The following is a 15,794-nucleotide window of genomic DNA, read 5'->3' on the forward strand; positions in this document are numbered from 1 at the left end:
CCGCGCCTAGCAACGGCGGGGTGGTCTCCCGCGAGAGCACCGCACCCTCCAAGGGAGGCGGCGGCGGACATGTTGGTTGTGGGCACATAAGTGTATTGCGGCAGCCCCGTGGCGGCTCGGATTTGTGGGTGTTTAAACGACGCAGCGCATCCTTCTTGTGAGGGAGCGGCGTCTGGTTGACAAAAAGGCGAGAGCACCAGCACCTTAGAACGATGCATCCCGGCCCGCTGTCCGCCAGCCACGGACATGGCGCTGCCCGCTTCAGCACCCCGATGACCACGTGAAACGCAGCGAAGCCGCCGCCGCCATCTTGGGTGAGGGCAATGAGGCCTCCGCCGCCAACTTGAGCGCGGGTGCGGGACCCGCCGACCGGGGCCGGTGCGGAAGACCAGGCGGCGAGGCCGCGGGCAACGGGGCGGCCCGGGCCCGGTGAGTACCTTGAGCCCTGCGGGGCACGCCGCTGCTGGGCCCCGGGCGAGCCGCGGGGCTCCCGGGGCAAACCGCTTCCCTCGCCCGGGGCCATTCTCCGGCCCCTGCCCCCGGGCTGACCTCCCCCGGGTACCGGCGACTGGGAGGTACCGCGGCGGCCCGGGACGGGCCCCCAGCGCTGTGCCCTGGGAAGGGACACCTCCCGTCTCTCTCTAGGGGCTCTTCCTGTGCCTCTTGCCTGGAGGGGACCCAGGTGTCCTGCCTGGGGACACCCTGGAACTCCTCCTGCACCGTCCCCTGGGGAGAGGACCCGAAAACCGGAGCCCTGCCTTGGCCGCATCCCCTGAGATCGAGGCGCTCCTGCCTCTCCCGTTCCTCTTGCCAGGCCCGGCTCCCTCCCCTTTCCCTGGGGCAGCCCCTGCACGCTCCCTTCCCTTAGGTTTGCCCGCCTGTGGCTGATCCCCTTCCCCAGAGATCCCCCCTGGGATCCCCCGTGCTTCTCGAGTATCCCTGACTCCCTGTGAATTTCCATGCAGTGCCCGAAGGCAGCGGCTCGGGAAAGGGACAGGACCGTGCGTGGGCTCTGGGTCGTTTTCCTTCAACACACAGGGGTGAAAACGTTTTCCTCCGCAGCCCTTGGCGGAGGGGGATGCTGCGGGCTGGACTGGAGCAGGGAGCATCCCCCGAGAGCTCCGCAGCCTGTGCCTCTGCAGTGCCCAGCCAGCTCCATAAACGCCTCAATCCCGCAAACAATCCCGCAAACAATTCCTCTCTCTGCGGGGCGCTGCGTCCTGCTCACGGAGCATCAGCGTGCGGGGTCGAGCCGAGGGTCTGGCGAGGGTATTTCCATGGAAGTGTGTGCTGCTGACCGGCCTGAGCGCGGGCAGCGTCGTGCCTCTGCCTCCCGAGGAGGGGGGAGTTGTTTACAAAGCGACAGCCTGTGTCTCCAACCACTCAGGAACTCATCCGGGGATGAGAGTCATTCATTTTTTTTGGCTTGGTTTTTTCGAGCATTTTTCAAGCTGTCACAGCTTGGCAGGTCTGTAGCTGCAGTGTCAAGATTTAGAATTATTCTGTCGGTAATTGCTTTCTGATTCATCAAAATGATAGATGAGAGGGAAAATGACAAATAATCACAAGTTGGGGATCTTCAAGGATATCCCTAAAAATGTGACTGGAGAAGCGTGGCATGTGCGAGTTCCTTGTCAGGAGGTCACCTTTGCTGTCAGAGCGTTTACAAAGAAATTCTCTTAAATTCAGAGCTGGAAAAAGATCTGGATAACTGCAAAATGAGTCTGCAAACTGGACTGCAAAGGTAATTTTAGATAATTCAGTCTCTGGCCTTTTTTTATTTTTTTTGCTGGGTCTGAAAGCAGGTATCTTCCCCTCAGGCACTCACAACTATCCTTTCCAAGAGTGCTAAAAGCAAAATATGCTCAGCTTCGCTTCCTGAAGAGGAGGTCTGTGCTCTGATGCGTGTTGTCTTCTCTCAGCTACATCAGCTTGTCTAATAAAAGCCATTACTGCTCTCCTACTCACAGCTTCAGACTAGCACAGCTACGAGTGATCTCTTACTTGTCTTGTTCCCTTAGTTACATTTTCAGAGACTCTTTGCCACAAGTCCCTTCATTTTCAGAAGCGTTGTGGGAGTTGTGTGGTTACATCTCTTACATCTCCTCTTTTCTCTCCTTTAAATGTTGAAGGTAGGTGACTCATCATAACTTCAGCTGATATTTCTCAGTGATCTCTTATTTAGCACTGAGGAGAAGATGTATCGCAGAGTCAGAGGAGCGATGGTGATACCAGCATGGATTAAAAAAAAAAAAAAGAGGCAGCACAGCAGTTGTTTGTTACTGTTGCTTTTGTTGTGGGGGTAAGAAGGTTTATAGGCTGCCTCTCCCAAGCCTCAGTGACCCTGTGTGGGCCCTTCTGTGCTCCTCATGGCTTATGAGTGCGTGGTTTTCCAAAGATAAGGAAACATTCTCCACCACCATGGATGTGCTTCGTGGGGGCAGCTCACAGCAGCTGGGTGTGAGGCTTGGCTCATCTCCCTGAGCAGCGAGGGCAAAGAGACCATTTGGAGCAAAAGATAAAAAAATGGAGAACAAATAGTGAGGATATTCTGACAGCACTGGAGTTCAGCTTAGCTGGAGCTGAACAGCTTTGTTTTTCAGGAGCCAGTGCGTCACCAGAAGCAGTGCTTGTTTTTATTTTCCCTTCCTTTAATGGCTCCAAACTGACAGAGAGCAGGATTAAATTAGATATTAGGAAGAAATTCTTCCCTGTGAGAGTGGTAAAACACAGCTGCCCAGGGAAGATGTGGCTTCCCTGTCCCTGGAAGCATCCAAGGCCAGGTTGGACAGGGCTTGGAGCACCCTGGGAAAGTGGAAGGTGCCCCCTGCCCATGGCAGGGGCTTGGAATGAGATATCTTTAAGGTCTCTTTCAACCCAAACCATTCTATGATTCCTCAGCAGACAAACACTGGAGGACTGCAGAGGTCCTTGCAGTCACTTTGGCGCCGTGACTGCCCATTTGTGCAACATTCTGCTTTCAGAGGGCTCAGCAAACCTCTGGTGCAAATCATGACTCACCAGGATAATCACCTTTTGTCTCTGGGCGTGTGTGTGCATGTATTTGCAGGAGGAAGGCTGCAGATCGTGGGGAGGGAGCGTGGCTGTTCCTCACCTTGCTGCTCGGACTGTAGATGGAGCAATGCACTGCTGTTCTCGGCACTGATGGGGATTTTGGCCTCCCTTAGTGTTTCTCTACGCAGTGGCTGTTTACAATTTTGTGGTGTTACAGGGAAGGGTTTGGCTCTATCCTGGGTGATGTAGGGTTTCTGTTGCATCTTCTCTTGCTCTTATTTTAGATCTCTGCACACATCTGAGCTATTTCAGTGATCTTGAAGGAAGGCAGAGTGATTCTGTGGAAGGACACTGGTCTGGGAACCGGCCAGCTTGACTTGCATTTCCAGCTCGGCTGTTCCCTGATGTGGAACGAGGGGCTTGTTGTTCAACCTCTGTCTGCACACGTTTAATTGAACTTCAGCAGAGCTGGTCATGCTCAGCCTGCTTTGTAAGGCTCTTTTACATCACAGTTCAAGAAGCACTGAATGTTATTGTTGAGCTACCAGGCAAACAGCAAGCATAGGCAGGAAAGGGTGATTTAACTCTGTGCCATCCTGCTGCTCTCTTTTACTGAGATCTCTTCCCAATCCTCTCCTCTGAGCTCTTTTGGATCCAGACAGCTAATCCTTGCTGTGCATCCCTCTCCATCAGTCTATGGGCTGCCAAGGGAAGGGATGCTGAAGTACCAGTTTGCATTGTGTGGGCACCTGCTCTCAATTGTTCCGTGCACTCAGGTTTGCACTAATAACACTCAGCAGGTTGCTCGCTGCTCTTTAAGTGCCTTCGTTAATGCGGGTGGTTTGGGCATGTCTGGATGGAGTTCTTCCGGAGGCTGCTGCTCATTGAGAAATCCATACTGCCAGATAAACCTGTTGTCTTGTTTCCAGCCTGCCTGCTGCCGTTGCCTGTGTTTTCCCTGTCTGTAGTGCTGGAGCAGCCATGCACTGAGCTGTGCAGACGGCAGGACAGCATCCTTGAATGCACAATGCCTTTCCCCATGGTTTTGTTGAATACAAAAGCTGACAAAGGGCTGTGCTGTGGTGGCTTCTTGGTCTGGTGTGCAAATGTCAGCTTGATCCACTGCCACAGCCTGGTTTGTTTTGGTCAAGGTGGGGGGCTGGGGAGGGGAGGTTGTGTTGGAGGGTGGGAGACCCGCTGTGAAGTGATGCTGTGGAGGAGTTTGCTGATGGGCTTTTAGAGGAAAGCCTCATTGCTTTGGAATGAGGCATTGAGAGTGGCTTTGGTCTGTGTTGCTGTTCCCCTGAAACCCCTTTTTAGCAATCAGCTGTAATAAAGTGTTCTTAACTAGATGAGTGGTGACTGGTGCATGTGGCTCCCAGTAACACTAAATCCACCACGCTTTGTAATAAGGTTTCAGTGCCTGGGGTCTTTTGCCTAAAAATAGCAAAAAAAAAAAAAAGTGTTGGGGAAATCTAAATCAGAAGGAAACAAATGGCTTTTAATCTTTCCCTCTGTTTCAGAGTGAAGGATGCCGAGGAGGAAGAAGGCTGCAGAGGGCCTGGAGTCTCGAGGTCAGGATGGGGAGGAAGAGGAGGAAGAGAAGAGGAACCCGGCCAATGCCAAGAAGAAACGCAGTTTTGTGGATGCATTTATTGTTATATCCGACAGCGATGGAGAGGTCAGTGATGGGTTTGGGGTACCCAGAGCCTGGGCTGGGCCCTGCTGCTGCAGGACAGTGGCAGAGCAGCCCTCGCTGTTGTGCTGGGGTCAGGCTTTGAACAGAGGGTCTTGTGCCATTCCTTTTCTTACATATGAGATGAATCAAATCCTATTTGACTAGGAAATGAATGGTGTGCTTCATGAGGGTGAGTTATGAGTCTGGGATTTGATAACCAAATCCTCTCAGAACTGAATCTGAAATGTAATTTAAAAGTAACCTTTCCTCAATCCCTTTACAAATCTTTTTTTTCATAATTTTTGTTTGATTGATTTCCAGCTAAACCTTAGCAACATGATTCTGTATTATGTGCAAATAGATAAGAAAATGATTCAGAACTCAGGCTTGGGAGTGGCTCAGAGACAGGCAGTGTCTGGTAAACTGAGTTACAGAAGCCTGAGTTTGTAACCCAGCTCCAGAGGGTGTAAAGGTGAATGTGGTGTGGGAGTGCCTGGCTAAGGCATCAAGGCTCAGATCCCTGATCCCCAGTGTCAGCTTATGCACATCAGCATTACCCTCAAGATTGAAATGTCTCTGTTGGTTACATGGCACGAGCTTGGGAACTCCTGCCTGGGGGAAACCCAGAGCCCTCAGAACCTGTTCCTGACTGAGCGAGGCACATGAGAGGAAATGATTACAATCAGTTTTTTTATGTGTGACTTGTACAGCTTTGCTCTGTCTTGCTGGTGATTGGGGATCCTAAGCTGCTTTTTGTAATTCCACCATTTTCAAAAGCATTTCAGTTCACTCTCAAGCTGTAGATCTTAAATCAGGTCCCTTTTGCTCCTACATCTGCAGTGTGCTGCTCTCCAATAAGGCGATTATCATGTGAGGAGGGGAAAATCACTAGAAATAAACAGTAAGAAGCTGTAGGGCAAACGATATTGGATGTTTTTTCTTCACATTGTCTGAGTTCTTTCCCATTGGGAAATTCCCTGAAAGAAATGGAACATATGGCAGTAATAGTTCAGTGGGGTTAAACCCTTAGCTCTGCAATATGCTAAGTTAACTTCAGATGTCTGCTGCATCACTGGCCTTTATTGTGAAACCTATAAGGAAAAAAGAAATCAGCAGCTATAAGAGCTGCTGCAGTACATAAAAGATCAAGACCTGTTATTGTCTGCAATTATTCATCTCAATGTGCACGTATCTGAAAAAGAGGAAACAAACGTCTCTTAAAACACATCTATAAAAAGGTTGGGCTCCCTCACTGTTCTGTAAGTTTGTCTATAAACAATAAATTCTGATGGCATAATCGGTCATATTACAGAAAAGGATATGCTCAGAGAGGCCGTTAAAGAACCAATTAGGTTTTGTTTAAGTGACAACAGTTCAGTCAGTTGAATGAGTGGATTTATTCAGTTCAGTCTCTTTCTGTGAGTCATCAGCTTCCAGATCCAGTGCCACAGTCTCTTGTCGTGTTGTTTTCTGCAAAATCAAACTCAAAACTGATTTACTTGGGATCTCAAAAAAATAACTGTCTGCCTTCTGTAACTGTCTCAGCTCTTCTGTGTACATCAAGTTGAATTTCAATTTTGGACGTTGTAACTGTTGTTCTTGCACTGGTAAGACCTTGTTGTGTGTTCAAAAAGAGGTGTGGGAAGCTCAGATCAATAGCAATTTTAGAGAACAATATATTCTCAATTAATCTTGCATCTGTTAGGACATGGTTCCTTATGAATCAAAAGCTACAAGGACAATTTGGGCATCATTGATTCGATGGCTTTCTTCCTTGGCAGTCTCTTGGCAGGTATCTATAGAACAAGTCCCTAGTTCTGCTTCCAGACCAGCAGATCTTGTAGCAGCTGCACCTGGAAAGCCTCCAGCTTCTCACTTTTGATGATCTTTGGCAGACTGCCTCTCCCAGGAATTTTTCAGTCATGCTGGATTATCAAGCTCATCCATGTTATTTTGCCAAGTTCCCTTTCTTTGCTCATGTCTATGCTGTGGCATCTGCAGAGCTGCATCAGAAAAAAGTTTTCTGGACGTGAGGCTTTCTGATCTCTGCTATATATAATCCTGGATTCGGGGAACACTTCTCTTTTTTTGGAAAGGGTCAGACAAAATAAGAACAGTCTCTCTGGGTCTGTGGAAACCAGAGGAGATGACCTTCTTTGTACAGACTGTGTCTCTAAAAATGCAGACATGCCGAATGAGCAGAGTGGTTCCCATCTCCCTTGGCTGTTTAATCCCACAGGGAATTGGTTGCTTGTGCCAGAAGATGGATGTTCATTCACAAATACACAATATTTCAAGTAGTGCCCAACAATGCTCTCTCTGAGCATGACAATTCCTGGTCTCCTGGACCTCATGCTTGCACTGGGCTGTTGGTTTGATCCCTGTAGCCATGTCTTCAAGATGATTGTTCCTCAGCACAGGGCCTGGCCAAGCACGAACTCTGACCTGTTAGACTGATCTGCAGCCTTTGGTGCAGTTGATCCTCAGATGCTGCTGATCTGGTCTAGGACCTTTTGGAAGGGTCTTTTGCCTGGATAGATCCTTTGGGAGCTTTGAGTACCTGCCTGCACTTACAAAGTTGGCATCAAGTCTCACAAGCTCTTTCTGCCAGATCCATCATCTCTGCCAGCCCTCAGGGAACATATGACAAGACTCCAGGGTGATGGTGCCATCTATTTCTGCATGGCCTGTCTTCCCTTCAGTGTGGAGCATCCCTTTGCCTGAGTGTTCCTGTGTTTGGAGATGCTCACAGGCAGGGTAATCAGCAGCATGTGTTGGTTTCCAGATCAGATTTTGGCTGTGGTGCAGAGGGAGGTGTGTTTAGGCATTGGCTAATACCCAGCCACTCCCTATCCTGTTTCCATCATCTGTGACAGTGGACACTCACCTCAGGACCAGGCATGGCCTGAGGGACACCTTGCTATGGAGAGGATGCCACTGGAAATGTCACAGCCAGGATGGCAGTGCCCACCTGTCATGGTTGAATCCCATCCAGCAGCTGAGTACCAGGCAGCTGCTTGCTCACTCCCACCCCATGGTGAGGAGGAGAATCGTGGGGAAAAAAAGTAAATCTCGTGGGCTGAGATAAGAACAGCTTAATAATTGAAACAAGATAAAATATAATAATACTATTAATAATCCTAATGATAATATCAAGAATAATTGTAATGAAAAGAAGGGAGAGAGGAACTGCTTTTCATCAGGAACTGTAGTGATAGGACAAGGAGGAATGGGTTCAAACTGAAAGAGAAGAAATTTAGGTTAGATATATGGAAGAAATTCTTCACTGTGAGGGTTGTGCAGCACTAGAACAGGATGCCCGGAGAGGCTGTGGATGCCTCATCTCTGGCAGTGTTCAAGGCCAGGCAGTGAACAGCCCTGTCTTGTGGGAGGTGCCCAGGACAGGAGGGTTGGAATGAGATAATCTTTAAGGTCCCTTCCAACCAAAACCTTTCCATGATTCTATGAGTAAAACCCAAGAGAAAGCAGTGCCACAGTGCAGCTGTTCACCACCCACTGACCAATGCCCATCCAGTCCCTGAGCAGCAGTTGGTGTCTCCCAGCCAATTCCTCCCTGTTTATGCTCTGGCCATGAGTGCTGTGCTCTGGAATATCCCTGTGCCCAGTTCCCCCAGCTCCTTGTGCACCTGCTCACTGGCAGAGCACAGGAAACTGAAAAGTTCTTGATTTAGAGCAAGCACTGCTTGGCACCAGCTAAACCATTGGTGTGCCATCAACATTATTCTTGTACTAAATCCAAAACAGCACTGCACCAGCTACTAGGAATAAAAATAACTTAATCCCAGGATGCCACCTCACACCACTGACCATTGGAGTGAAGCAGAGCCACATGGGAGTGTTGCTGCAGTGCCCTGCTGTCTTCATGGGCTCTGCTGCTGCCAAGGGACCCAGTGCCTCCATCTCCCAGAGGAGAGTGCAATGTGACTTGGTTCTGGAGGAGGCTTCATTGCTCTGCTGAGCTTACTTGTTGGAAATCAGATTGATCTGAATCCAGGCTCCTCATAGCCCAGTAAAAGCCCTTTTCCTACAGAGTCCTCTCTCCCTGTGTCAGGAACTGCATATCCTGGCATGAGCCCCGTTGTGTCTTGTTGCTCATCTCCACTTCCAGCAGGTTTGTTCTAATGAGCTGAAAGAGCAAAGCTGAAACAGATTCTGAACTGAAGTCAGAGACTAATAAAGTAGGGTGTGATATTAATTTCAGCAGCAGCCTTGGCAAGAGCCAAACGTGGTAATTCCAACATCTAATTGGCTTTTAAAAATAAATTAGTCTGGTTTTCATCTGCATATTTCCCATGCAGGATGTGTGCTGTTTGGCTGTGCCCTATTGTTAGATGGTCCCAACTGCTGTTGAGCAATAAAATTACCCAGACCTTTTGACTTTGCAGTCTGCACTGTTAGGGGTGGAGACATTCTGCTGTAGCCTTTTCTTCCCTGAGTCAGTGGAAGCTGATTTCTGTGGTTTATCATGTGGATTTGAGGGAGCAGGATGTGGGATGCTGGCTACTGGCTTCCATTTATGGGCTTTTAGAAATGAGTGGAACTGTATCTGTTTCTGCTGGCAGAGTCAGGTTCTCTTAAGTATGTGCAAAAGCATTTTTAAAATGGGAATTTGATTTCCTGCTGTCTGGTGAAACCAGGCAGGTTACAAAAACAAGGAAGAAGAATAGTGGCTGCCTGCCACTAAATGTGTGGAAGACTTTGGAAACCTGTCTGTTTCTTCATCTGTGTACAATGCTGACAGTGAAATTGCTCATAAGAGAGCATCATAAATTAAAGTGCAGAGCCTGACACACAGGAAGAGAATTTGGGTTCCTTCTGGCCGTTATGCCTTGAATTGACAGCAGAGGAGGAGGGATGCTCTCCTGGCTGGCACTGAGCAGAGGTGTGCAGTTCCTACCTCGCCTCCACTATAATAATTAGTTTCCCTTGGAAGATATGTGTGTTGGAGATGACCTTGTAACTAAGAGTATTGGCTGCAGTTTGGGAATATTTTAATTGATTAAGATTATTTTTGGACTAGTGATCTTATTAGAAAGGCAGTTGGTTGAGAGGCCCCTTGAGTTCCTATTATCCTTGTAGATAGATGAGCATTAAAAGGTTGGGTCAGGAGGAGCAAGCCCTGTTGTCTTCCCTGAATTTTCTTGGCCCCTTCTGTTTCTACCATCCCCGCCTGCATTTATGCAGAGCACTCTGGGGCCTGTGGGGCTCTCTCCCAGCAGAGGTACAAACAGCCATAAATCCTAATTAAAAGGTATGTTTTATTTTCTGGGTTTAAAAATAAAAAAGATTTAAGAATTCTTGGAATTGAGACGTGTGTGTATATTTTGGCCCATCAGGATTAATTGGATTTGCTTCAGCGGTTCACTGTACCGTGGCCGTTCAGTAGAACGCTGCTGAGCAATTTAAACATCTTTCTCCAGTGTATGAGGTTCCTACAACACGTGTCCTGCAATAATTTCGCTCCTGCCACTGATGTAAATGTTGAGATTCTTCAGGACCAGCACTGGGAACCAAGGCGTGTACTTGGCTGTGTTGTGGATCCAGGCAGCTCATCCGGATCTGCTCCCCTTGGAAGCCCTGGAGGTGTTGGAGCCCCACGTTGTCCCATGCTGTGGGTTGTTAGTGTGTCTCACTGCTGTGAGTGTGTCTCTGAGCACAGAGCAGGCACTCACAGCCCTGGAAAGTTTGGTGTGCTCATAAATCACATCCGTGCCCTGGAAGAGAGCTGCAGATGAGAGTGTCAGGCTTGACCTTCCAGCAAGTGCAGGAGTGATGAGGGGAAGATTGATGCCTAGAGAGGAGAGCTGGGGATTTACAGAGCCTGTTAGGATTAAATTGTCCCTGTTTTAAGCTGGGCTGGGTTTAGCATTGTTAGGCAGGGTTTTGGGGGAGGGCAGGAGAGCTACTGCTGAACCTCCTCCATCCTCTAGTCCTAGTGCAATCCTGGTGTGATCCCACAGACTGTTCCCCATCCCCTGAGGTGGGAGCAGCCCATGAGGCCAGCATGGGGCTCTTGCTGCAGACCAAGGAAGGGCAGTTTGAGGTGGGAGATCCCATGGTTTAGGGAAAATTGTGGAGAGGGCCACTATGCCAGAGCCCTGGAAGAGAGAGGATTTCACCTCCTGAGCAGGAGCTTGGGATGCATCTCCTGGGAAGAGAGACTCTGGGTGTGAAGCAGCCTTTTGGAGACACAGTGGCATTCCTGGAAAGGGGGTACCTAAACCAGTCTCTGTGGGGAAGAGAAGGAATTACTCACAGCAAAAAACCCTTAGGCACAAGCATGAGTGTGTGTGGGCTTGCCAAGCATGATTGCTGCTGTGTTGTGAGGTGATTCTTAAGTCAGTGGAAGTGAGGAATGGTGTGGGTATTAGGGCATGTAAAAGCTGTAATGTATTAAGGTTTCAGGAAACGACCTAATAGTATGTCTTGGAAAAATCTTAGTTAGATAAATAATTTAATTTGGTCTAGATAGCAACATTCCTGGATTGAAATCCTGCTAAAAGACTGTCAGTAAGAGCTGCTGATGAACAAAGGAGAGGCTCATCTGAGGGAGATGTAAAGCTGAGGCCAGGAGGATCAATATTAGGTCTGTGTCTCTTTTAACATCCTCATTAATGATCTGTAAGAGGGAGCAAGTGGTGTATATAGATTAATAAAATCTACAGATAACACTAAAGCCAGAGATGTCTTCAACAAAACTCAGCACACAGGTGCAGTCTGAAGGACTTCACAGGTTCAGAAACATGGGCAAAGGACAAAAGAAATGGATGACACTCGAAAATAATCACTGTATTTGTTTGTGTTAAAGTAGCCAGGCCATGTGCCCCTGCTTGAACCCTTCTCTTGGCACAGGAGGTGGAATGAGGCACAAGCATGTGGCCCACGTGTCTCACGGGCAGCAAAACTCAGTGTAGCTGCAGAGGGAGCAGTGCAGAGCCCATCCTGGCCAAGCATGGGTCTCTGCCTGAAACACTGGATTTGATTCTAATCCTACCTGATTTAGAGAGACAAATTGGAAGGGGTCCAGTGCCAGCCTTGGGTAATGTGTGTGCCCTTGCCTAAGCCATTAGGACAGCAACTTGCAGAAATTTGTGTCATTTAAGCCTGTGCCCATTTGTGCTGCAGTCCTTGTGCTTAAAGCAGCACACATTTAAGTTGTTCGTGGGAGTATTGTTCCAGGGAGCCTCGAGACAACAAGTTTCTCAAGTATTCACATTTCAAAAATTAAATGCATGTGGCAATACTGGCCAGAGAAGATGTGGATGCCTCTCAAAGTGTTCAAGGCAGGTTGGATGGGGCTCTGAGCACCCTGATCTCGTGGAAGGTGTCCTTGCCCATGGCAGAGTTGAAATGAGATGACCTTTAAAGTCTCTTTCAACTCAAATCATTCTTTGATTCTATGAATACAATGAGAGAATAGCATGAGGAAGAAATAGAGCTGGCCCTCCTGCCCTCGGGGTGCATTGGTGTGGGTCTCTAAAAACGGCTGGGAATTCTAGTTTGGATCACCTGAAATTGCCTGGGCATAGTACTAAAAGCTGCATGGCAGGAAACAGCCCTGGCTTGCAGGTGTGTGATGCTCAGTTATAAAAAGGTTCTGTTTTTCTCTTTTGAGTGCTTACAAATATCAAATGTTTTAGCAAGGCCAAACAAATTCTCTCTAAAATCATGGGTAGCAGGTGCAGTGCATGGTGGTGACTGGCATGAAGTCTATTGTCTCTCCTACTTCTCTGTTTATGTCAGTCTGTAACTCTTTTTGCTCGTTATGCTTATCACACAGCTTTTAATAGTTACAGAATGTGTTTGAATTACGTTTGAAATTCAAATTTCACTCAAATAGATGCTTGTTCTTGAACCAGTGTTTGTGTCTGAGTAGCTGGGGGGAGGGGGCTGGTAGTATTTCTTACATATTGCATACACTCACCATGTTCTTTTCCATTGCAGCAGGAGTCAAAGGAAGAGAGTGGCTTGCAAAAGAAGAGAACAAAGCAGCTGGATCGAACAAAGTTTGCTGCTAAAAGAAAAATTGCACGTATGTCTCGACTGTGGGGCTGGGGAACTTGTCTGGTGCTGAGCAGCTTCTGCTCTTTGTGTTAGAGATTATTTCCCTTGCAGAAAGGCTGTGACATGGCTGGGGATGCAGAAAAGACCCTTCACAGGGCTAAATTTTGCACTTCCAAAACAAGTGTGCGAGGGTGTTGCTACCTCACTGGGTTCAAAACTGTCTGGGGCTGATGTGAAAGCGCCGTCAGTCACAAACTGCTTTCCTGTCCAGGCCCCTGTGCTCCTGTCTGTCCCTGAAACATCACAATGCTCTGACCCGACAGCTGCCGCTCAGGGAGGATCTGAGTCGCAGCTGACAGTTCTCTGAAATCATCAGCTCACAGTGTGGGGGCAGCCAGAGCACCAGCAGCGCTGGGCATCAGAAGGAAGGGTGTTAAGAGCCAGGGATTTGGTTGATGTCATTTTGCTGTTACATAAAGTGTTGGTGCACCCTTGTCACAGTGCTGTGTGCAGTTCTGGCCTCTGCATAGCAAGGACACAGGGGTACATCCAGAGAAGGGCAGTCCTAGTGATGAAGGGGTAGAGCAGCTGCCTGGTGAGGAGAGTCTGGAAAGATTGGGGCTGCTTTGTTAGGAGAGAACAGTGGGATCAAAGTTCCCATTGGGAAGGCAGTGCCTCAGCTGAGCTCAGAGCTGTTGTTTACCAGCTCCTGGGGTATATCAGTGTAAAGAGCAAGAAATAGATGGGTTTAAAACGGGTGAAGGACAGTAATGCTTCACACAGCATCGGGTGAACTCCTGGAAGTTTGTGTCACAGGAGGTTGTGGAGAGGTCACTATCAACAGCTTTAATAAGGGATTAAATGCATTCATGGACAATAAATCTGTGAACAGATGCTAAAGGCTGGGATGTTCCTGCTCATATTCTGATGTACAGGCAGAAGGGCCCACTGAGCATGGCCAGCATACCTCTGCTCCATGTACAGCCCCACATGTTACAGCAGCCAGGCCCCGGAGGGTTCCCACTCGTGTTCCTGTGTTCTGTGAGGCAGTGGTCCCTCCAGCACATAAAATTCAAGACTTTTTAGGATGGGAGAGATGTTGCCTCCTGCAAAACCCAAAGCAATCACTGAACAAAATGGAGCACACCAGTGCTCCGCAAGCAGCAGCAGTTGGGCTTGTCAGTCCTCACAGGGCTTGTGTGAATTAAATTGTTTTTAATAGAGGCCTAAGGCCATGGCACAGAACAGCCCAGCTCTTTGTGGGAGCTGCAACCCACTGTGCATGTCTGTGTTGAACAAGTAAGATAGCAAAGTCAGAGATGGGAAAAAAGTTCTTTTTCTTATTCTTCTTTTTCTCCCAAAGGAAACAGAACACCAAATTAAAGCTGAAACCCCCCCTTGGAGATGCCACTAAAATGTGACCAAGCATATGGTGCTAAGAGCAGGGATCTGCTGAAGTTGGATGTCCTCGTTGCATCATTGAACATGTAGGGTTTCAGGAGCTGATGCTGTGCAAAAGGTGCTCAGTGTGCTCCAGAAAATCCACAGGAGACAGGGCCGGCTCTCCAGACATTGTGTAACAGAGGAGTTCTGTGTTTCTAGATGTTGAAATCATTAATAATAGTTTTTCTTTTCCTGGGGCAAAAGCTGTCTTTTTTTGTTGCTTAGTGTGCTCATCTGAGTTTGGGGGTGCCTGGCGCCGCACGGTCGGAGAGCAGGGGCTTATTTAAGCACGTGTGATGGTGGGGCTGTTCTCATTTTTGAGAAGCTATAATTAGACTTTTGGTGTTTGCTTTTAGGCGAATTAAGATTTGAAGTAGTAATTATTTTTCCCAGTGTCTTTAAATAAATTCTTTGAATTGCGAGGCAAATTGGTCTTTTGTAAAGATTGGGTGCTTCTGGGTAGAGCAAGTTCTTTCTCCTCAAAACTGGAAAATTTCGGATATTGGCAGGCACTCGTTATAAAGCGTATCCTCCCTTTTTTGCTTTGTTGTGGTTTTATTCATTTTAACCTAGAGCCATAACTAAAATATATCTGTGACGTTTCATCCTGACAGGATAAATGGAAATGCAAAACCTAAAGAAGTCTCTCTCTTTTTCCAGAGGAAGTCAGCCCCTGCTTTAAAGCACATTTGAATGTTTTTACTGTAATTGCACTTTGGATATGTAAAAATACTGAGATCCCGCATTTTTGTTATTTTTGAGTAAATCTCTTATTAGTAAGTGTTATAACTACAACTAGTGGGGTTTTGCATCTAATTCACTTTGCAAATGTCAAAATGAAACATAAATCACTTTGCAAATTGCCGTATTAGCATTTAAAAAGGCTCTGAAATGGTTTAATTTGTTTAGGGCTGCCTATCTTAAAACCAGTTTCTCTCTGACCCCTCCTTCCCATCTGCGGGTCTCTTGGATGCCCTGGTCCCCAGAGGGGCGCTGGGATTTCCTGCCGCATTGGGATGGACCTGCGAGGAGAGGATTTCGGAGTGTGAGATGCTGAGTTCCCAGTGCTGGAGCTTCCCCCGGGAATGGGCTCCTGCGAGGCAGGCGAGTGATGAGTGTGAGTGAGCATCGCTCCAGATGGAGAGGGGTCGTTTCTCCCGGGATCTGTGGGGCCCCCGCCACACGCTCCGAGCTCTCTCCCAGCTCTGTTTGCACACAGTGGTCGGGGGCTCACACAGCACTCTGGGTTTCTAATCATCATAAATTCTGACGGCTGCAATCAGCATCAAGTTTAATAAAACACATGGTGCTGAGAAGTGATCAGTCCTGGAGCATGAAATACCGTCAGCTTCACTTAAAGCAGGTCAGGTCTACTCGAAGGCAGGAGCAGAGCAGCTCTCTGCTCTCCCCACAGTAATGCCAGGTGGATTTAAACTCGAGTTTTCCCCATCTCCAGAGCACCTACTCAACTGGAACGTGCACTAAGTGCATCTTGTTTGTCACTGGTTTCTTTGCCAGAGGCAGCATTTGTCTGGCACATTCCCTGTCCCCAGAGGGGAAATTGCTGTGCCAGGGAGGGAGAAGAAAACAAAATGTACAGCAGTAACTCGCCAAAAAATGTTTCTTTTTATTA

General features: G+C 48.1%; 1 protein-coding gene and 1 long non-coding RNA gene across 7 annotated transcripts in view; one reads left to right on the plus strand and one right to left on the minus strand.

Annotated features, from left to right (window-relative positions):
* Positions 1-60: 60 nt before the first annotated feature.
* UIMC1 (ubiquitin interaction motif containing 1) overlaps positions 61-15,794 on the plus strand; it is a 39,681-nt gene continuing 23,947 nt past the window's right edge. For 2 of the 6 annotated variants that reach the window (XM_064388086.1, XM_064388091.1), the window contains exons 1-3: positions 62-429; positions 4,539-4,696; positions 12,659-12,746. In XM_064388086.1, the coding sequence (XP_064244156.1) occupies positions 4,547-4,696; positions 12,659-12,746 (238 nt within the window). In that variant the 5' untranslated portion in view covers positions 62-429; positions 4,539-4,546. Of the gene's footprint in view, positions 430-1,590; positions 1,745-4,538; positions 4,697-12,658; positions 12,747-15,794 lie in introns of those variants that run through there. The other 4 variants (XM_064388087.1, XM_064388090.1, XM_064388092.1 and 1 more) reach the window with 4 other exon arrangements.
* LOC135280287 (uncharacterized) lies at positions 10,345-12,723 on the minus strand. The gene is made up of 3 exons (XR_010347303.1): positions 12,639-12,723; positions 10,834-10,943; positions 10,345-10,439 (listed from the first exon to the last, which is right to left on the minus strand). It is a non-coding gene; the product is annotated as an uncharacterized LOC135280287 (long non-coding RNA).

This window comes from Passer domesticus, chromosome 13 (genome assembly GCF_036417665.1).
Source record: "Passer domesticus isolate bPasDom1 chromosome 13, bPasDom1.hap1, whole genome shotgun sequence".
NCBI classification, from domain to species: Eukaryota; Metazoa; Chordata; class Aves; order Passeriformes; family Passeridae; genus Passer; species Passer domesticus.